The 22,650-nt window shown below is 35.3% G+C and overlaps 2 protein-coding genes and 2 long non-coding RNA genes across 4 annotated transcripts; 2 read left to right on the top strand and 2 right to left on the bottom strand.

Annotated features, from left to right (window-relative positions):
• The first annotated feature begins 248 nt into the window (after window positions 1-248).
• fcer1g (Fc epsilon receptor IgFc epsilon receptor Ig) lies at window positions 249-8,124 on the top strand. Its single transcript, XM_079605502.1, has 5 exons — window positions 249-446; window positions 2,242-2,339; window positions 2,963-2,995; window positions 3,848-3,874; window positions 5,877-8,124. The coding sequence occupies exons 1-5, from the start codon at window positions 380-382 to the stop codon at window positions 5,937-5,939; spliced, it is 288 nt and encodes a 95-aa protein (XP_079461628.1). The 5' UTR covers window positions 249-379; the 3' UTR covers window positions 5,940-8,124.
• LOC306994727 lies at window positions 7,168-18,834 on the bottom strand. The gene is made up of 3 exons (XR_013796730.1): window positions 18,182-18,834; window positions 10,526-10,671; window positions 7,168-7,940 (listed from the first exon to the last, which is right to left on the bottom strand). It is a non-coding gene; the product is annotated as an uncharacterized lncRNA (long non-coding RNA).
• Window positions 14,669-15,854, top strand: LOC306994725 (putative C-type lectin domain family 20 member A). Its single transcript, XM_079605501.1, has one exon. It carries the CDS (start codon window positions 14,808-14,810, stop codon window positions 15,561-15,563), a length of 756 nt encoding a protein of 251 aa, XP_079461627.1. The 5' UTR covers window positions 14,669-14,807; the 3' UTR covers window positions 15,564-15,854.
• A 1,224-nt stretch (window positions 18,835-20,058) lies between the features above and the next one.
• Window positions 20,059-21,625, bottom strand: LOC306984817. The gene is made up of 3 exons (XR_013794641.1): window positions 21,252-21,625; window positions 20,645-20,732; window positions 20,059-20,511 (listed from the first exon to the last, which is right to left on the bottom strand). It is a non-coding gene; the product is annotated as an uncharacterized lncRNA (long non-coding RNA).
• Between the last annotated feature and the right edge of the window lie 1,025 nt (window positions 21,626-22,650).

The raw sequence follows: 22,650 nt of genomic DNA, 5'->3' as shown, positions 1-22,650 counted from the left end.
TTTATCTAATGTGTCAAGCAAACAAGGAAGGCCACATTACAAGTGCTGCAATACAACAGTCTGGTCGTCAAAATCTTCATATATGGCAATATACACATGTGAAAAATCTGCAATTAAGCCGTTTTTAAAGCAGGCGTAGGGTCAAATACTGATTCAGCATTTCCAAGGATCTGCGGTCTGAAGCGCATCACATGGCTTTCGGGCCTTTTTCCTCTCCGTCACTTACGGGTGGGGGTGGTTTAAGCTTCAGAACGGACATATTTTCACCACAACTTCCCTCTCGTCTGCCTCTGATGTGCTCTTCACATCTGTTCACTGAATCTCTTCTTTGGAGGTGTGTGTCCAGTGAGGTACCCGAGCAAAGCCCAAGTTTTAGTTGATGATGTTGATGAAGGCGGGGATGCCCTTCTCTCTTCTTTCTCTTTGGCTCGGCTGCGGCGTTGCTGGTAAGTGTTAAATGTTGACGCTTTTTATCTCAAATGAGCGATGCAGATAACAAGGAATTGACTTGGTTGTGTTTTGCGTGTTCGCGTCGACAAAGAGCTTACAGGTTGACAGACAAACTGAATTGCTTTTAATCTTTTTGAAATCGAATGCCAATTAATGAATGCAAGTTTATTCTATTATTAAGGAAGGCCTAAGGGGTATTACAACATTTTAATAATGTAGAACAAACTAAAGTCTAGTGTGAACAGTGGCTTTAAAATATATTTTTTTAGTTTTCAGGTAGTCATTTTGTCCACTAAACTTGTGAATCTTAATATATTGCGTGTAATATATTAATATATTTTGTTTCTAATTTGTTCATAAATTATGAAATGACTCCACTAAGAATAGTGCGCTCTGACCATTTCTTGAATGTGGAAGTATGGCAGGATTTCAAGGTTTTGCTTCTGTATTTTGCAAGTGACACTTAAAAACCCAATGTACATTTGTCAGTCCTGCAATACAGCATTTGTGAGAAAAAAAGAAAAAAAAGTGAAGTGAAGAGTGAAGGTAGAGCCTTGTTTGGTTAGTCAGTTCACTTTTCACATCTTTTTTTTTTTTTAGCCTTTACTACATCAGAACAGACGGTGTTTGAAATGAAACTTTGTTGCCAGGAAGTAGCCTCTCTTTAATCTGTAAACACGGCTCGAACCACACAAATATGACCCTATATTTCAATGACAAATGCTAGGCCAAAGTTCTCAATAACGATAAACGCACGGGACATTTCCTCAATGTATTAACTAGTGCTTGTGAAGACGGTGCTTATTTTTAGGTTCTGGCTGTGTTAGTTTTGCAGGTCCACTTCCCTTCTGCCTCTCTGCCGACTACACAACAAGGTTTAAAGATTTGAGCTTTGTAGTATTTTCTATTATTAATTTATTTTCAATACTTTAATTCTCACAGATAAAAACGTGGTTAACAAGAGCAAAGGGGAATTCAGAGAGGCAACTTGTGTTGCACTAGAATGAATCCATTAAACCTGGAGCCATTAAGACAACACAATGTAGTGTAATCTGTTGGATCATGAAGCGCTGTATTTATTGGTTGTAATTGGACTAATTATGAGCGTGTGTGGTCAGCGGATTCATGTTTGTACTTGGTTTCAGCGAAAAGAGAAGTAACACTAATCTGCAGGATATGAGTCTTAACATCACACATGCTCTCACTATAGTTTTTAACACTTAGTAACACTATTTAGGGCTTTGTAGAACCTCACAAAAACCTTTATTTACAAAACCATAACTTTTTGCAAAATTTTCAGTGTTTGATTATCAAAACTGTAGATTTCTGATTTGTTGGTGCGTATTAGTGTCTGATCATTAGTCTTATCTTTCATATAATCAATATGATAGCATCACCAATTAATGATGCATCATTTTTTTTTTGTTATTTATTAATGACCATACATTTTTAGAGAATTGATCAAGTGTAAATTGATAGAGTATTAAAATACAGCAGAGAAACTTTGTAAACGAGTTTATAGTAACGCTTTATTTTACAGTATATAAACCATAATCCTATAAGTACATGTTAATTCATATCACTCAGTACTTAAATGTACGTGCAGTGTAACACACACCTAATTAAGTGTAACCGAGTTTATATATGAAGCAGAGACCTGTAAAACTGACTCGGACTGTTTTATATAATAACAAAAATCATATTATCACTGTTAATAACTGTCATAAAATGCTTTAACTGAAGCAGAATATATTGAGATTTTCTTTTTCCTTATTATTTTCATTTTTGTAGATGCAGCGAGTTTGAAAGAGCCGCAGATATGCTACATCTTGGACGCGGTGTTGTTCGTCTATGGGATCGTTCTCACGGTCCTGTACTGCAGAATGAAGGTACTGTATATTTGATCAAACTCTTTAACACTTTCAACTCTGAACGTCATAATCATGGCATCAAGTGTAGTGTGTTCAATCCTTTAAACATTAAGACTAACTGTCAAAGTTGAAGGGGAATTTTCATGTACTTACAAAGACTTAGGCTAAGTGTTTTGTTTGTATCTTTTGTATTTTGCATGGGAAATCAAGATTGAATGATTTGAATAAATTGAAAAATTGGCAACACTTTACAATAAGGTTCATTAGTTAACGTATTAACTAACCATGAGCAATACATTTGTTCCAATTGTTAATCTTTGTTCATGTTAGTTCACAGTGCATTAACTAATGTTAACAAGATTTTAATAATGTATTGGTAAATGTTGAAATTAAAATGAACTAAGATTAATAAATGCTGTATAAATGCAGTTCATTATTAGTTCATGCTAATTAATGTAGTTAACTAATGAATTATTGTAAAGTGTTACCGATTCATTTGTTCAAGGCTAGATTAAATCTCATAAAATAGCCCTAGTATATGCCATTCTGAAATGATTTGGTAAAAAGCTATTAACTTAACTTTATCTTATAATTTTAATACAAACAACTAATATGTATTCCATCCATACATCCATCCACAGATGCGAAGTAGACAAGCCGAAAAACTTTCAGGGGTAAGACACTTTATCCATCCATGCTAATTTATTCCACATTGTTACTTATTCCATAAGTATATATATCATACAGTAATCAACATTTGAAGTGAATCAAAACCTTTCAATAAAGTTATACATTCACGTTTATACAAAGTTATAAACACGTTCTTTTCTTAGGACAACTTTGATGAACCTTTGATCCAATTAAAATCTTGACTACTGTATACTGATACTGTACATAGGCCTCCATACAGTATATATCACACATTGGCTACACACACACACACAAACACACACATATGGCAACAATATGTTTACTCTTATTCATCATCTTCTTCTTCTTCTTCAGTAAAAGGATTATAAAATAGAAAAACATTTATAAAACTGCTAGAATAAATCAATGTGGCGTAATGTGAATTTAAGACACGGCTGTAACGATGGCCAGTACATTCTGATACCAACAAATGACATTTATGCAGGTTAACTATTAGCCTACTATCCTTAAATGAACCCTAACCTGACTTATGGAGCAGTGTTTTTGTCCAGTTTGAGTCTCTGAAGACTCAATCTTGTGTTTCAATCTCTAAAATGATCTGCTTTTTCTAACTGTCCTATCCACCCACATCACACTTTAGCATCCTGTCGTGATCATTGTGTGAAGGCCTTTCTAAAAATTGCTGCTTTTCAGCATGCAACCTTTCACACAACACATACAGATCAAGCATCAGAAAAGGTTATTACAAAAGAACATTGTTTAGACTTCATTGGACCTTATGTGACTGTCAATGAGCTTTGAAAAAACTTTGAAGCCCCATGTTTCATCTTTGTTACAGCCTTTCTAATTTTTTTATTATTTCCGTTCGTTTACAGAAAAATGCCGGCGAAGGGGTTTATGAGGTAACGTTATTCTTTTTGTGTTGTGGTTGGTTAATATTCTGTGTAGCAGTAAAATGAACGTTTCATGTGTGTGTATGTCTATATTCTGCACACCGAGCCAGTAGCGTTGGTCATTTTAATTTAACTACATTATTTACACTCCGTGTAACTCCATAAATTATAATCCTGAAGTGATTTTACTATGACCGCGCGTGAAGTTGTCATAGCAACCAGATACATCGCACGAGGATTAGCCTGCTTGTAAATTACAAAAGGCTGCGCTAAATTGAGCAATAAACAGATTGAAAATGCACCATCTACACGATACTTTAAAGTAGGCTTTCATTAAGCAAATAAGGACTTGAAAAATCACTCACCCCTTTAAGACTGTTGGGCTGTTTTCCGCAAAAAATTATCAGTTAGCCTAATAGCCTACGTTTGGATTTATTATTTACAATAAATAAATAAAAAATCGAAATGTATTAAAATACCTACATAATGTTCATGTTTACTTTTGAGTTGTAAATATAATTTAGGCCTATTTGTAAAACTATAGGCCTAGTAGCATCGTTCAGTCACTTCACCCTCAGGCTAACGTAGTTACATTTATGCAGGCTTCAGTTGAGTTCACGTGCTATCGGAAATGTCCTACTTCCGACTTATGAAGAAAGGGCTTTGTTGTCGGAAAGGACAATAATTATGTAAGACACTGGGTTTATTCTTGCCATTTATTTGAAAAATCTTATTAAATAGCTACATAGTTCACCCAAAATTGAACATCTGTCATTATTTAGGCTATTCATCAACATGTTGTTCATCTCACTTGTATGAGTTTCTTTCTTCTGTTGAACACAAAATAAAATATTTTGAAGAATATGGTTAACCAGACAGTTGACAGCACCCATTGACTTCCATAGTATTTTTGTTTTACCTACTTTGGAAGTCAGTGGAGGCCAGAAACAGATTACCATCATTCTTCAAAATATCTTCTTTTGTGCTCAACAGAAGAAAGAAACTCATACAGGTTTGGGACAACTTGAGGGTGCGTAAATGATGACAAATTTTCAATTTTTGGGTGAACTATCAATGATATTTAGCATCCCATTCATTGACAAACAACCATAAACATTCACCTCACTATCTGAGCTTGCTGACCATTCTGAAAATTCGGTCAAAACATTTTCACAAATTTTCATTAATATAGTGTAGCCTATACTTTTTTCTTGATTTACCCGAAAAGAATGGAAGTGAAATGTAACAACATGCCCCATAAAATGTTATCTGATCTAATAAAAATATATATATACAAGACAAACTAAAATGCAATTATTGACTTTTTCATATAAAATAATGAAATTTTTTCATAATTAAAAATAACAAATATTTTGAGTTTGACAACAAACACAGCAAAACACAGATATACATCATAGTTCAAAGCATAATAATAATAATTTCTTCAATAATTGGTTTATTCACCTTTTTCTAATGGTTTCTTAAAATAATATAAAAGTGAACGCAGTGTTAGGCTACAACGTTCCTCACCTGTGCAATGGGATATAAACCCGGCTGTCTTCTGTTGGTTAGATCATTATTAAAGAACCATTTCAACTGTTAAATAACAGATATATATCAGATTTCTCTCATTTTAAATAAACAAAAAACAGAGATGAAAAATTAACTTAAAAAAATTATATTAGCTATGGTTAAAAAATGTTCAGTGATATCTTCCAAAAAAAAATTTTTTTTTTGTCTATATAGTGTTGATAAGCCAACTAGTAAATACACAGTTTCGTTATGGCATGTGTGGGAAGTTTTAAACAGTGTGTGTTACAAATTGAATCCAGTTTTAGAGGCTGCTATACGCTAATAATAAAAGCATGCAGTTTTTTTTTTTTTTGTATAGCATTTAACTGATGCATATTACATTCTGAAGCCTGTGGTTGATCTGGTATTCAGCTTCTATTGAAATGGCGCTCACTCTCTGCCACATCCGTCTTGTCCCTCTCGCTTCTCCACACCACAGGGTCTCAAGCCTCATGATCAGGACACATACGAGACCATCAAAATGAAGAAAGGAAAACAATAAGACTCAAATCAAAAGTGGGAAGGAAGTTTCCGGACTCGACACCACTGTCATCTTAAGCATGTCGCACCTGTAAATAAGCTTTCAACATTAACACAAGAATATCTTTTTTTGTGTTTTTGTAGTATATGGTAATCATGTCAGCAAATAATCAAACAGAATGCAACATGTCTACTTGTTTAATAATTTAAGTAATACTTGTTTTCGTGTTTAATGAATGTATTCTTCTATTGGCCCATTAAACTACATTTGTAGCTTCTAACATGTATACCACACTGCGTGTCACTTTTCGCGAGGCTAACTTCCTGTCTGGCTTCTATAGCAACATGCCACCAACCCCACAGAGTCCGAGTCATTTCCTGTTTTAAAGAATACATGAGTGGTCTGACAGCATGTGCATCTGTCTTTGACCACATGTATGAGAGATGGAAACAGAGCTGTGTTTAGTTGTATTTGTGTAGGCCTTTTCTTTCCATTGGTTTAAGGGCGAGGGTTTATATTGTTTTGCTCTGAGACGATGTTTTCCTTTCTGCTACATGTGGCATCTTAGAGAACAACTGTGTGTGTAACAAATATTGCACCTTTGATTGTCAGAATTGAATGTAAGAGTTACAATATAGGCTTAATTATGAGTTTTGTAAGAAATTATTATAAGAGTTTAAATACAATAAATACTTCCCCCAATTTTTTTTTTTTTTTGGTGGTGTGGTTTGTGATTGTTAATGCTTACAATTGTTATGATCAATATCTAATTAAATAAAATACATACAACTCTGAAAACTGCCTTTTATTTGATTTTTGAACATTTCCTGTTATGTTTTTTTAGCTTGACTACTGAAAGTGTGCTTGCATTACAAGTTAATCAAATAATAAAGAAAGTAACACTATTTTTTGATGGTCCACTTTAACTATAAGTAACTTTGCTGCTACATGTCAACTAGCAGTCATTAGAGTATTAGTGGACCGTCTGCTTAATATCTGATAACACTTAATTTTGATGCTCCCAAAACAGATATTCAATAAGTAACTTTGAAACTACATGCCAATTTATTCTACTAACATATAATACTAATACTCTAATGAGAGTTAGTTGACATATAGGCGCAAAGTTACTTCTAGTTAGAATCTAAAGTGGACCATCAAATTAATATTACTATACAATTAATGTAAGTACTTATACTTACAGAATGTCTAAAGTGGACCATCTAAATAAAGTGTTCGCTTTTTTATTGTATGATTAACTTGCAAGCACACTTTCAGAAGTCAAGCTGAAAAAAATAACAGGAAATAATAAAAATGTAGTTTTCCTCAAGCTCAAGAGTTAGACAGTGAAATGAAGCGGTTGTCTTTATTTCAAGATATAATTACTTGTAATTTATGCCGAAGAGTTACAGTGTAGCAAGTATGAATGTGTGTAATGTATCAACAACATCTAGAATCTAGAAAATGTATCTTTTTATCACTGCAAATATCAGTTAAACAATATTTCACTTGATTTTTCACAAGATGGTCATAACAGCAGAAAACGAACAACATGTTTTGCTTACTGAGAAAGAATACCTCACACCTAATTTAAAAACGAACAACAAAAATTGACACATTTTTACACATGACACATTTCTTCACTGCTTCCATTAGGTGTCACTGTTTTCTTGACGCAGAGAAAGTTGAGTCTCTTCTCACAGTCTGCAGCTTTCCAAGCAAGACCTCCATACAATAAAATGGTTTAGACAAAAAGCCAGGATTATAATGCACTTTACTGTTTGATATTTAAGACAGAGGCACATTTTTCATGCTGGGTCATCAGTTGCATCCTCGCATCCGGTCCATCTCCACAGTGTTGGGATGAGGACGTCTGTCTGAAGTCCAATCCAGAAATAATCACCAGTGACCTTTGGATTAGCAGAAAGTCGTTTCAGTTCTTCATTGCTGGCGGCTGACAGATCATCATGTTTCTTTCTGCAGTACTGCTGTGCTTTCACATAAAAGTGTCTTCTGTAGAGGCTGGTGTTCAATCCAAGGAAACACAGAAACACAGTGACTGTAGCTTTCATTGCCATATAGTCAATGTATCCAGTGTTGTAATGCAGCAAAGTTTTCAATTGCACATTCATTTGTTAGCAATGATTTGCTACCACACCTTCCCAAAGATTTCCTATAAACCAATAAAAAGAAGCCCTGACCAATTAAAGGATTGGCTCCTCCCATTTTGTCCGTTCCCTATTCCTTAATCCCTTCCCGTTCTAGTTTGGAACATTTTGAACGATGTCAGAAACCACTAGCACTTCTCATGTTTGATGAATCGCTTGATATATTCCTCGTTTGTAAGTCGCTTTGGATAAGCATCTGCTAAATGAATTAATGTAAATGTATTGCACACCCACCACTGGAAAATATATTTTTCACAGGACAAAAACAAAGTTGTTATTTGCCTTACAAATGTGTGAGGAAGTGGAAATGAACTCTGTAGCTTTCGCATTGTAATGATCATGGGTTTTGCAAAACTGGATCGAAAATCCTCCAATTCCATTCTTGACCACCCAAACTTAATGAACATTTTCAGTACAAATCAACCGGTTTAGAAAAATTACATAAATTAACTTCCTTTTTTTATTTAAAATAACACACACAACAAAAAAATACATCATTATGAACTGTTATTTATTTTCCTTAATGTTGGCATGAGGATGCAATGCATTTTGGCTTCTCGAACAAGACAAAATGTTGGGCGGGACTTAATTTTGTCCATTAGGAAGTGATTGGACTGTTGTTGTTTGTGCTAATTGCGGTAATGTGAATTTAATGTTTTGGATTGAAGATTACAAGAGAACATGAATTACAATATTATAATAATGTGCAAGGATAAATTATGTATTAAAATAAACACTGCAAAATTACTTTAAAAACTAAGAATTATCCATTTTTGAATACATGGTGACTTTAAAATGTTACATGTGTTTGTGAAATTCAAAAAATGGGTCAAATCAGGCCCAAAAAAACCCTTAGTGGTTTCCTGTCTGAATAAATGGCAGCTTCCTCTTGATCAGTGGAAATGAGGATCCAGGGCATGAAGCAAGTATGTACAAAGGGAGACATTTGACATGTCTGTTGCTCAAGCTTTTTAAATCTTTGTTAAACGCATAGTTCACCCAAAAATGAATTCTGTCAATTTGTTCTAAACCGCTATGAGTTGAAGATATTTTATATTGATATTTTGAAGAATGTGGGTTACTAAACAGCTGTTGGTCCCCATTGACTTCCATATTATGATTTTTTTTTTTTTATTATTATTAATACCTATAGCCTACCATGGAAGTCAATGGAGGCCAGAAACTACTTTAAGTCGCACTGTAAGAAAAGGTGACATTGAAAGGCTGGCCTTTTTATGACCTGAGAGGCAAATCAGAAAGAAATGTTTGTTAACCTTTAAATTAAAGGACACAACAATTAGACAAAATCAGATTTCTCTCAGAAACATGTGCTAAATGTTTCCATAGGCTATGTAAAATCAGGATTTGGTTACTGTGCACGTTTTTTCCACACACATGCGACACAAGCAAAGTATTTGAATACATTATAGTATATATTATCCCATGGCCATGTTTGATTATTTTGGGAAGGCTTTATAGGGACTTACATTATATTGTATGCAGCCTGGTTTTGTACGCCCTCTACTGGTTCATTATGAGCTATGGTTAACTTCTTCTGATAAAACTGTAAACTGGCAGTATAGAAGTTTAAAGCATTCTGTCAGTGTAGATATGATGTTTGTTATATCACTCTCTAGAAATATTATCAGAGCTCAGTGTAATTCTTTCAGTGTCATACACAATGTCATATTTAGAATAAACAAATCCCTTTTCTGCATATGCAGAAGCATTTTGCCTGTTTTGGGAGGTCAAACTGAATTTGCGTATTTATTTTGTCCTTCATTTAGTTTGAAGGTTAACAGTGTTTATTTGCATCATGTGATTTGCATCTCAGGGCATTTTTTTTAAAAAATGGACAAAAAAGGACAATGTTTCAAGCACACTTTCTCTTACATTGTCATTCAAAGTATTTAACCTTGTTATCGCGTGATTTTAACGCTGTAAATGAGTGAATGTTTTTTCACAAACCAACACACATCTTTGCAAATGTTCCTGTATTTTCTTGTGTGATAAAAGAGGAGTTAAGACATGTCAAGCCAACCCACCCCCAGCTCAACAATAAAAAAGATAAATAGTTTATCAAAATGCTCTGTTAATAATCACGAATCCAACAGAATGAAAAAACTGAAAGGACTGTAGAAGAGATTTTTAAAGTGCACAAAAAATTAGAGACAATAGATCCTGTACTTTCAGGACATTTCCACATCAACACATTTAAAGGCAAATACTTAATTTTGCTGATTTTACAGTCTTCAACAATTGGCAATTTAATTTATAGTAAACATCAACTGTGAAAGTGAAAGTCCAGCTTTAAAGTGCACTATTGGTTTACTACACCATGGTGGAGGTTAAAGATATTGATCTTGGTCCAGCAGGAACACACATTTAAAGAGGTCATGTACAGTAATACTGCAGACACACTGATCTGGTCACACTAACCTCAGAAGAGAAAGATAAGAGCACACCAGTCCTGACAGATGACGTGTGGATTGGTCTGGGCTTTATCGCTGGTCACTGGTTCTGGGTAAATGGAGAAGGTCTTGGATGTAAGGTCTGGTCTGTGGATGCAGAGCTCCAGTGTCCTGCTTTTGAATAGAAAAAAACAAACTCTGTCTGTGTTAGGATACCATAAACCAAATTGTTATGTCCGACTGAGAATCGACCCCAGGTCTCCTGAGGGAGCACAACCTCGGTGTTTCAACTCAGAATGCAGAGACAGAGACAATAACTCAGTTCAAGTGCTTTACTTGAAAAGCAGGGCAAAATTATCCAACAAGGAACAGGAAACAATAAAAGTAACAATCCAGGCAAATGTCCACAATATCAGTCAGAATCAGTGAATAATCCAGAGGCAGGAGGCAAACACCTCCTGGCAGGTACAGGTCAGTAAACATCAATAACGGGGCAAATACTCTGAGAATAACTCACAGACCGGTTTAGTCAACAGGACTGCACTGGTGTCAACTCAAGACTGAGCAAACAACCCAACACTACAGGGGTATTAAATAGGCAGCTTAACAAGGTTCAGGTGAAACTAACAATTCAATAATGAGAACATGTGACAGGCATGAAACAAAAAAAGAAACACTGAGGACCTCATATGGCCAAAAAAAAAAGGAACAACAGTCACATAATTCATGACACAAATATATTATTTTCCTTGTTGTCAGTATAGATATTGTAAATGTAGGTTATATTACCGGTACATAACATTACTGAACTACATTGTATTCAGCAGTATCATTGATCCACATTTCGATCTTCTTTGAAAATGAATTCCAGCATAGGGCTACAACCATAGATATACATAATAAAGGCTAGATGTCTCGTCTGCGCTGCTGGCCAAAGGAGGTCGACGTCCGCACCTGGCGGCCATCTTGCCACAGGGGGCTCGCTCACTCGTAACATTGTATTTTAATGGTGCATGTACTTTTTAAATAACCATAACTTGCTCAATTTTCTACCGATTTTCAAACGGGTTGGTTGGTTATAAACGTCAGAGATGTAGTTGATGAATAATTATAATATTATATATTTCAACATGTTCAAGCATCCAGAATTATAGCCATGTTAATAACGTTTGTAAGAAACCAAACCATTTGTAAATCCGTCAAGATTTCAGCGAGATAAGAGTATTTGTGTTCGTGCAGATCGCTCACCTTACATCAGGTACCACAGAGCCCGCCAGAAAGCTTGCCTGTGACAAGATGGCCACCGGGTGATGGCGTTAGAGACTCCGCCATAAGACATCTAGGGCCCTATCTTACACCCAGCGCAATTGACTTTGTACACTGACGCATGTATCATTCCTATTTTGCACCCGCGCACAGTGGACTTTTCCCTCCACAGACGCACGTCGGTAAATTAGGAAATGAACTTGCGCTCGCAGGGGTGGTTCAACGAAAAGAAGAGGCGTGTTCCGGCGCAAACATTCCCTGGTGCTATTTTGCAGTTTCAGAAAACAATTCCGCCACTGACCAGGAAAAACCCAGTCTAAAGACAGTGGCGCGTTAGTCATATGCTATTTTAAGGGCGCGTGCTTGGCCATTATGTAGCGTGTGAACAACGCGCATACACTTTGATTCTCTAATCTAAACAGACGCAGCAGTTTTCATTTTTGCAAATCATACATTAAAAATATTAACACACGAGGGAAATCATTGTTGTGTCCGTGAAGATGTGAAAAAAAATAGGCATAAATCTAGATAACACATTTACCCAAATTATTATACGCCTGTTTAACCGAAGCTAATTTGGGTGGGTTTCTCCCATCATCCCCAATGTCACTTCTCTGTGTTTTACGGTCCTGACGAGAACATCGGTCTCCTCGGCTGTGAACCGCTCCTGGTGTGCGCCTGGCAAATCCGCCGTTATAATAACAATCCGCCATGTAACAAGCGCGCCTGCTCTAAAGGGAATGTGAGAGGACGCTCTGATTGGTTTATTTCACGTTACGCCCAAACCACACCTATGAATAATGAAGCTACTTCAGACCAACCCATTTTAGATTTGCGTCGGGAGCAAGAGTCATTTATCCTGCCGGTATAATAGCACAGCGCCCGGGATCCGCCCACAAAGTTACTTGCGTTTCGCGTTTGCTACTTGCGTTTCAGATCGTTAAAATAGGGCCCCTAGCCTTTATTATGTATATCTATGGCTACAACAACCATCATTTAATAGATAATAGATAATGCTTTATAATGAACTCTGTTAGAGCTACATATGGCAGTTTACCTGTTCAATGAAGTTGAGTAATAAAAACGCTATCGTCGTGTTGCTTTTACAACATTTGAAATTCCTCCATCTCCGAAAAGCCAAGCCAATGTTGATTCTCGTTTTATTACGAGCTCTGCCGCGTTCTCTTTCGTGATTGAAAGGTTTGAGTTTCAACCTTTTTTCAAACCATTTCAAAGTTTCTGTGAAACTAACCTCTGCCACACCAGACACGCGTAAGTAGCCGAGCAACTTTTCTCTATTTACGGATATGAGACACGCACGGCCGAGTGACGTATGTATGCAATTTTCAAAAAAACATCCCAACAGGTCTAAAATATGAACACTTATAACAGGCGTACCGTAGTGAATAAGGATAAGACAAAAACACGTTTTGGAAGAAGGATTGATGATGTATTCATTTTTAACCAAAAACAGTGTTACATAGTGTACCTTTAACTAAAACTAACAGTACTATTTTTTCATTAACTCAAGTAAAGCTGAAATAAAATTACCCAAATTATAAAAATGTATTCAATAATTATAATAGTCAAATAAAAAAAAACGACATTAAGGCTATATAAAAATATTTCCAAATATAAAAATGACAAAGCACACAAAATTACTTAACTGAAAATATAGCAATAAAAGCTAATTATTAGTAAGCTAAAATATTACTATAATAAAACTATAGTTTTTTTTAAAGCACTGGTAATTCATATCTAGCATTTGACTGAGATTTTCACATTAGAGATTAATGCACAATTTACTGTGGTTCTTGGCTGATACCAGAGATTTTTTATTTATTAGCATTGGCCAATATTGGATATTAAATCCCTTATTTATACATTTATAATAAATTGCCCTTGCTGTTATTGGACACCAAAAGTTCTTGAAGCTTTAAAAACATTCATCATTTATTAGCACCGTTGAAAGTGAACCTCAAAATGAATCAATATTTCATACTGTACATTATATATTTTAATGCACATTAAACTGTAAATATTGTACACATCTACGTTTGCTAATTTTAATGCCTTTTACCTGATTCTGAGGTCAATCTGAATTTGTTTATTTCAGTTAGTTTGAAAGTTAAACAACATTTATTTGCATCCTTTGATTTGCATCGCAGGTCATTTAAAAAAGAAAGAAAGACACATTTTCAATTCCAGTACGACCCTCTTTTAAAGTGTATTTAAAACATCACACAAACAGTGAGTCAGTATTTTTTTAATCAAAACCAGAATCACAAAATAGGGACAAACAAACATGTTACTATCTCTGCATTTAATTAACCGTTTCTTACATGATAATAAAAATAGAGCTAGATCATGACGACGAACGACCACATCCAGAGTCTCTCTAAACAGATCTAAAGACACGGCCTGTCTCTATCAACATTTGAAGCACATTGATTATTATATTGTCAAGATCAGGACCTACAGTGAGCCATCAGATAAACAGTTTGCTGCAATTAAAAAACAAAGGAATGCAACAGGATGAGAAACTGAACTAGACCTGAAATGCTTGTAGATTTTTTAACAAAGACAGTTCTACAATGTTCAGTATGTACGTTCTTTGGAATGACGGAAAGGTAATTTCCACACATATTCCACACATATATTAAATTATAACTAATTTTACACCTATAAATTTGTGTTTGCGAGAATGGTCTTTATCAGATTTGTCCTGTAGCCGCATGGACCCTGGACTGTGAAATTGTCTGTGAAACAATTTGTGCGTTATTTCACATCAATTCACTTCATTTTCATTCAAAGCTAGATTTTTTTTAAATGACCGTCTCCAGGGTTGGGGTGTCCAATACAAAGCAACCCAAAGGAATAAGTTAAGTCAAGAGGAGGAGTCTTACAAATACAGCTTGACTTTTGATTGGTCAAGGCTGTCCTTGTCTTACTGGTCTATAAGTAAGAAATCTTCATAAATTCAGACTTGCAATCATCACTTGGGGCATTTCTGCTGATGGTAAAACACTGGATATATTGACAATATGGCAATGAAGGCTACGGTCACTGTGCTTCTGTTTTTGAGTCTCTTTGGATTGAACTCCAGCATCTACAGAAAACATCATTATGTGAATGAGAGGAAGCAGTGGTCAAATGCACAGCAACACTGCAACACTAACTATGATGACCTGTCCACCGTTAGCAATGAAGAACTGCAAACACTTTCTGATAATTCACAGGTCACTAATTATTACTGGATTGGACTTCATAGAGATGCCAGCGACCCATCACAGTGGAGATGGACCGGAGGCGAGGATGCAACTGGTGTCAAATGGGACAATGGCGAACCAAATAGTTGGTATGAAGAATGTGCTGCTGTCAAAAAGTCCTCTTCTAAACCTCACGATGTTTTTTGCTCTCGGGATTTACCATTTTATTGTATGGAGGTCTTTGAGCTGATCCTGGTGCCGCAGGAAAACACGTGGGAAGAGGCTCTGGAATACTGCAGACAAAACTACACGGATCTTGGCATTTTAAGCTCAGATGTGATCATGAAAGAGGCAGAAGATAAGAGCACACCAGCCGAGACAGGTGACGTGTGGATCGGTCTGCGCTTTATCGCTGGTCACTGGTTCTGGGTAAATGGAGAAGATCTGGGCTATAAGGTCTGGTCTGCGGGTGGAGAGCCCCAGTGTCCTGCCATGGATCAGCGCTGTGGAGTTTATGATCGAACACAGAACGCTTGGAAACCGGCAGACTGTGAGCAGAGACTCAACTTTCTCTGCGTCAATGAACTATGAAACTATTCATGGTTAGTTAATTCAATTTAAAATAAAAAACATTTTCGAAGCATATTTTAATAGTTCATATTTTATTTGAATAGTTAATGTAGATGTAGGTTAACTGCCGTGCTTTGTGATAGTCTAGTCTTTCTTCTGAAAATAGTGAAATGTTGTTATCTGCATGCTACACTTTAGTGCTTTTAAACTTTACATTTGTAGTCAAAAATACCTGTCAAGACGAAGTTTTTTGGTATGTTATACACGCATTCAAACCTGCTGTAACTGTTTTACCACATAAAGCCTACTTTAAACTATGATCTTTGTCTGAATACTCATTTATTTTACTTTTTTAAACAATTATTTTGTTTATTCATTAAACAAAATGTTCAAAGATGTTGTAATCGATGTTTTATTCCACACCAACCTATGAAACATATACTAGCCTAGGCTATATCTTTTTTACATCCAGTGTCTGTAAAACAAAGTAGCCAATCAAAACCGGCCTCTGAAGAGCAGTCATTTTGATCGTCTGAAAATGCAGAATGAAGAAAGGAAGGACAGTGGCTAAGTTATTGGCTAATCAAGAAATAAACACTACATTTAAACACTTTACATTTGACAGAGAGTATTTCAGCATAGCCTACTCAAGTTGTACGTCCATTATTCTCTGTAGTTTCTTGTGATTCAGAAAGTGGTTAGCAAAATTATCTGAATCAGTTCACTCACTCTTGCATTGAATCAGTGGGCTACAGTTTCTGAATGATTGCGATGTTCAACCAAAAATTAAATCTGTCATTTCAGACGCTTAACTCTCTTAGAACACAAAAGTCGAATTCTACTGGTCCCTGGACACAAATGATAAGGGCAATCTATATGACTGCACTATTCCAAGTACCATGTACTGTATTTGCTATAACAATGAAAATATTTGAAAACCAGTTAAAATCAAGTAATGATGCAATCCTTTAAATCTGAACTTTTGAGTGTAGCAGAATTAAATGGATGTAAAATTATTATCATATCACATGTGACATTTTATTTAATGTGACAAAAGACAGTAACACCCGTGACACAATGCATCACTAATGACATGCATAAGACCAAAGATCATTATTCTTTAACTATAATTAAGTAGATGAGACTAAATTGTTACATTTGCCATACAATCTAAATGAATAGATTTGAATAAAGTTTATCTGTAAATGGGAGTCACTTTTTCATGAAAAATTAATTTTACAAAATGGCTGCTGCAAGGTATCAAACCCCATGTTGTCAATCATGGTATACTAACTAAATTAAGTAGTTTAATCCATTTGTATTCTAGGCTTTTATTTATTATTTATTTTACAATTCCCTAACAAGTTCAACTAAAAGCTTCATATGAAATCATGAGATAAATTAGAACATTTCTGATTATTTTGAATTTTTATTTCAAAATAAGATAATTTTGTTTAACGGTAACACCAGTGACACAATTCCAGGGGACCACTAGCCTACTATCATTGTAAATTTTATAATATTTATTCTGCATTTATTTATTTTTTTTAATGTCATTTTCATAATATATTTGATAGTTATTAATACATGATTGTATTTTAAATGGTGGGAAAACCTGCTATTGACCTCAAAATAAAGCATTTTCCATCTGGACAAGCACTTCTGTGGTTCTTGGAATTCTATATAATTAATTAAAAATCAAATATTGCCACATTGATAGCTCAAGAAAGTGTAATTGTTCAAATAACATTGTTTTATTTGAAAATGTAAAGAAAATTTAAATCCTAAAGTGTTTTTTTAAAGTGTAATATTTCTGTAAAGGCTAGGGACAGAAAAATTGACATTTCCATAGAATGACCCAGGGACGAAATGAATGTTTATTAAAAGTATTTTGTTGAACATCAATAAGTGTAACAAAAATGATTATGTCGATGAGTAGGCTACTATTATTTAAATGAAGTTATGATTACAAATGTCTTTATTTGAATGTATTTTTTATCCGCCGGGATGATAGAATTAATCATGCCGAGAGGACTTATTGAATGAAATTAACAATATCATATTTGCAATTAGTCAACAGGGACTATCAAGTTTGTATGGGTTCCTCCTGCCCATAAAGGAGTTGATGGTAATGAGGAAGCAGATAGGTTGGCAAAAGAGGCAACCAAAGAAGATGAAGTTCAATTAAAGGGGAACTGAAACGAAATAGGAAGTACAGGTGATGTAACAGATGTGTTATCATTGTTATTTGTGGTAGGACACTTAAAACTGCTTAAGTAGTTAAAGGGGGGGGGGAACAGTGATATTAGTTTGTTGTTTTGTTACTGATGGCTGCCATCTTGAACTTCAACGGTCCGTGACGTCACTGGCATGGTAGGCTACCTTGATAGCTCCAGCAAAATTACCTTTTGTTCTTGTGGCATTGAATATAAAAAATAAACAGCTCCAGCAAAAAGGCATATCAAGAGTATAACAGATAGAGAGGGGGTCTTATTCAATCTTAATATAAGGTTAAAAAATGTTGATCTGTCCAACAAGCGAATATAACACAGATGCAATCAAGGACCGAATAACCTGTTGGCAAAATGACTTTGGCATAAATGTGACCACAGTGGGTCCTGTAAACAAGTTACACTCACCTCTTAGTTGTTATCGTGATGTTGAATCCGACATCGATGATTATATCCAATATATGCAATATCCATCGGCGACACTCGCAAGATAGCCTACTTGTTGTGCTTTCAAAATGTGTAGGAGAGACGCGGCGGCGCGCCTTCCCGGTTTAAATTTGACGAGCACACACACACCTAAACGCAATGCACAGACAGAGCCAGCTGTCACAGCGGGGACATTCTACCAGAAACGTACATTATCTGTCCTTGAATTGTTACAGTGAATAAAAACTATTTCATCCAAAAAATAATCTAAAACTGACTGATGTTTGATGTCTGTGAGTTGTTTTGTACATGAATATGACATGCATTAGGTTCTCAGATATTGTTTTATTTATTAAAAACATTTTTGAAAATTATAAATCCTGTCCTTGTCCTTGTCCTCAGCCAAATTGGAGCTACACCTTTCATAGTTTTGTCATCCTAAAAACTGTTATTTAAAAAAATAACTCCATCAATAAAGTTTATCTTGTTATCATTCACATCAATTGATTAAAAACATAAAATTCTACATAAATTCTACAAATAAATACTATTTTACAACTGTCCCCATGTTTTCAGTCAGTCCTGTCACGTTTACATAAAACTCTACATAAAATGTGTGCAATACGCCTTTAAGGGCATCTCTATATAATATCTATGTTTAAGGGTATAACTCAGAGGAAGTGACATCATTTGACAGAGGTGAAGCTGACACTGATTGAGGCTGCGTTCCAAACCGCATACTTAATGAGTAGGTACTTAATTTCAATAAGTACTTACTTAACGAGCGCTAAAAGAGTAGGTACTTTATAGCCAAATCTCGTTAAGTATGAATGCGAACCGGACATCTGCCATGTTGACGTTATCATGTGACCTACGACGCGTTATCACAAGTGCAACAACTTAAAAGATTTGAATGACACGTTTAATTAATCTATCTGTAAATATCTTGATATTGATTAAACTTGCTCATTTTTATGGTCTTTTTAAAGAAACTGCTGCCCATTTATTTTGAGAATACATTTAGGGTTGATTTAAGTTCTTATATTTAACCCTACTTATGTGACCCACCGTTTTATCCTTAACGATATTATTTATTTTTATTACGAAATCCCAAAATTGTCATCTCTTGAATATGTTGTTAATTTCTTTATTTTATATCCAAAAATTTTCATCCACAAGCAAAAGTGGCTTACTGCTGTTTTCCTCTTTTTCTGTCGTTTCATCCCTCAGACCTAGGCCTATAAATAACAAAACAATGATTTTTTAAAAATGTATTTTAATTAATTATTGAAGAAAATATATATTAAGATATTCAACCTTTTTCCTGTGTATAAAATCTCATATAATGTATGCAAACCCATGATATATATATATATATACACCTCATAACATCAGTAACTCGACAGCCCTACAGAGCGGTTTTCCTCAGCGTCTGTAATGTCTGCACAAACACAAAGGAGACGTTGGGCAGCTGTGTGAAGATTAGCCTTTGGAGAAAACTGTTGATTTTATATGTATCATTAATATTAAAAATCAATATTACCCCAGAATGAATTGCATTGCTATCCCACCCAAAACCATACAATAATAGCAACGACAAATACTGACCAATACATAATTATATTACTTTTTACTGAAAATGATATAATTCAATAATACAAAACAAAATGTAATGTATGTCATGACACAGCTATGCATGAATACACTCTAGCTGTGTATATTGTGAACATATCTACATTTTCATTCAAACAATTAATTAAAGCATTAATTAAATAATTATATTTTATTTACTGACAACAATGATAAATATTAATAAATGAAAGTCACCATCACACAATAAACAAATGCATATACCGGTACAAGTCAACACATGAAACAAAGCTTTATTCAAACTACAATCATGCATGTAGACTACAGGCGCTGAACCACATCTACTGCCATCTCAACACAGCGGTTCCCATTCTGCGGCTTTATTCTGATGAACCAGCGGACCGCCAGAGGTGAGCCGTGCCGGAGTGCCGGAGGTTGTTGCGTGATGTGTTCACAATCTGAGCCAATAAGGGCCGGTGGAGTGATGGAGGGACTCATACATGGCACGATCTCCAGGATTCAGCTCTGTGCTCCTCATCCTCAGTGCTCACACCAGTCTGCTGACATTTCAGATCCTACAAAAATGCACAAACATAACACAAAAGCAGTAGTTTTAACAGCACAATGTCATTTGATTTCAGTATTATTTAGCAGACAAGAACGCTTTTTTTCCACAAATGCCGCCATCATCTTTCCTTGCAGGTCCTGCTCCACCACAACAGCTGTGCAGCAAATGCACAGAAATCAAGAATCAGAAAGGTGCTGTAATAGCTCTGTTTGAAATTACAATAATTAAAATAAACTAAAACTTAATATTTAAATAGTTGTTGTTATTCATTTCTGTAGTATACTCACTCAAAGCCTTTGATGACAGCATCAGCTTCATGAGCCTCTCTCCACCGGATACACACACACACACACACACACATCTGTTCTTCTGTCCCTGTAACATACAGACAAGATTCACATAACCTCTGTGATTTATGAGCTCAACACTACATTTACATGTTGAGGTTGTTTTAACTTTTTATCCAACATACATGTTCCTCAATTTATCAACAGTACTAATGGACAAATAAAATAGATAACTTATGTTTAGTTAATTTATAGATCTGTTCTACATAATAGCACACATACCACTCAGATGTATATTTCATGTTGTGATGTGCTCTTCTGCAATACTTATAAAAGATGTTCCTGTCAGATGTAAATAAACGTTTAAAATAAGCGTCTTTAAGATGTTTATGGTTTATGTAAATCCACTTTAGAGACGTAACTTACGTGTCCTTACTGGAGCTCCCCTGTCAGCTAGAGCTAACGTTATACATAATAAACGTGTTTTTACAGCAAAATCACAACTATACTATACTGTCTAACTCCTTTACACCTTCAACAGTTAAAACGTTTACTCTATAGTAGTTTAACACATGCAATTTTAACACAAGGAACCGTGTTTACTCACATTTGAAACCCCGCGCGTCGCTGATCTCCGTGATGTTTGATAATGACGTATGCCCTCGCGTGGCCTCCTGGGATAGAAGAGTATCCACCGGTTGAGCACTCAAAAATCTGGCTGGAAGCAGTAAGCCATCCGGGAACTTCTCGCCTACTCTTTTATGAATACTGATGTTTCGAACGTACTTCTTCCTTCACGTACTGTTTTTGCCTACTATATAGTAGGAAAGTAGGCATATTGGAACGCACTTAAGTCCGAATCTCGCGATAATTAGTACGTCACCCAGGTAATTCTCGCCTACTCTTTTGGATTCATACATACTTTTTCGCTCGCCTACTCTTTTTCCCATACTAAATAGTAGGGAAGTATGCGGTTTGGAATGCAGCCCAAGTGTAAGGTCTCTCATTGAACTGTATGATTTTAAACTTGTTTTTGAATGTTTTTTTTTAGGAGGACGAGCTAAAGGGTCAGGCCCTGTCACGGGAAAAGATCCCAGAAAATAATTAATAAAAAAAAAAATCCAAAACAGGTCTAAAAATGTTGTTGAAATACCTTGCTTGCATGTTAGCACTTTTTATGCTAACATGCTACCAAGCTGAGTAATGGTAGTTCAAAATGGCTGACGTCAGGCCCTGTCACATCAGGCCCCGTCACATCCCTGTGTGACAGGGCCTGACAAATGAATGGCATTGTTCTTTTTTATTAACTTTAATGCATTTAATATGTATTTAATGCATGCCATAGTAAAACATTATTTTAATAAATAGACATTATTAGCTTTGAGTGATGAATGATGACTGTAATTATTCCAATTCATACAGATTGCAGTTAGATGGCTCCAGTTAGTGCAGCTGAGAGACAAAGGCAATGTCGGGCACGACTAAATACAGACCCTGAGAGTAACTTTAAAATTATAATAATAATTTAAAATAGGAATGCTTATCAAAACTTAAATAAACAACACAAAACATAACTTTTTCTGCATCAACGAAATCCATAAAGTCAGTCCTGTCACAGCACGGTCAGTCCCGTCACGCCACGGTCAGTCCTGTCACACAGGAAATTATGACATAAAAGTGTACTATTTGAGGGAATATTGATGAATTAATCTCTTTAACTGTGTAGATGAAGGTGGGGTATATCCACTACTATGTTTTTGTAAAAATCTCATATTCAAAGGTAGTTATTTTACAACTATATGAGTGCCTGGTGGGTTTTCTGTAATTTTGTGAACTACAGTTGACTGAAAAGTTACTTATATTTCTTAAAGGAATTACAAAACCATGTTAGATACAATCAGGGACATGTGATCAATAAGAAAATGCTATTTGTATCAAAGAAATTCATTAGGGAACCATTCTAACATATACAAATGTGTCTGTGACAGGGCCTGACATCTTAGGGG

This window comes from Phoxinus phoxinus (assembly GCF_949152265.1).
Source record: "Phoxinus phoxinus genome assembly, chromosome: 2".
NCBI lineage: Eukaryota > Metazoa > Chordata > Actinopteri > Cypriniformes > Leuciscidae > Phoxinus > Phoxinus phoxinus.
The sequence above is the reverse complement of the archived record's forward strand: the minus strand, read 5'-3'. Positions and strand labels throughout refer to the sequence as shown.

Coding starts and splice junctions, on each gene's coding strand:
- fcer1g (XM_079605502.1), top strand. CDS start 380: ATGATGTTGATGAAGGCGGGGATGCCCTTCTCTCTTCTTTCTCTTTGG. Junction 2,340..2,962: donor TCCTGTACTGCAGAATGAAG/GTACTGTATATT, acceptor ATCCATCCACAG/ATGCGAAGTAGACAAGCCGA. Junction 3,875..5,876: donor CCGGCGAAGGGGTTTATGAG/GTAACGTTATTC, acceptor TCCACACCACAG/GGTCTCAAGCCTCATGATCA.
- LOC306994725 (XM_079605501.1), top strand. CDS start 14,808: ATGGCAATGAAGGCTACGGTCACTGTGCTTCTGTTTTTGAGTCTCTTT.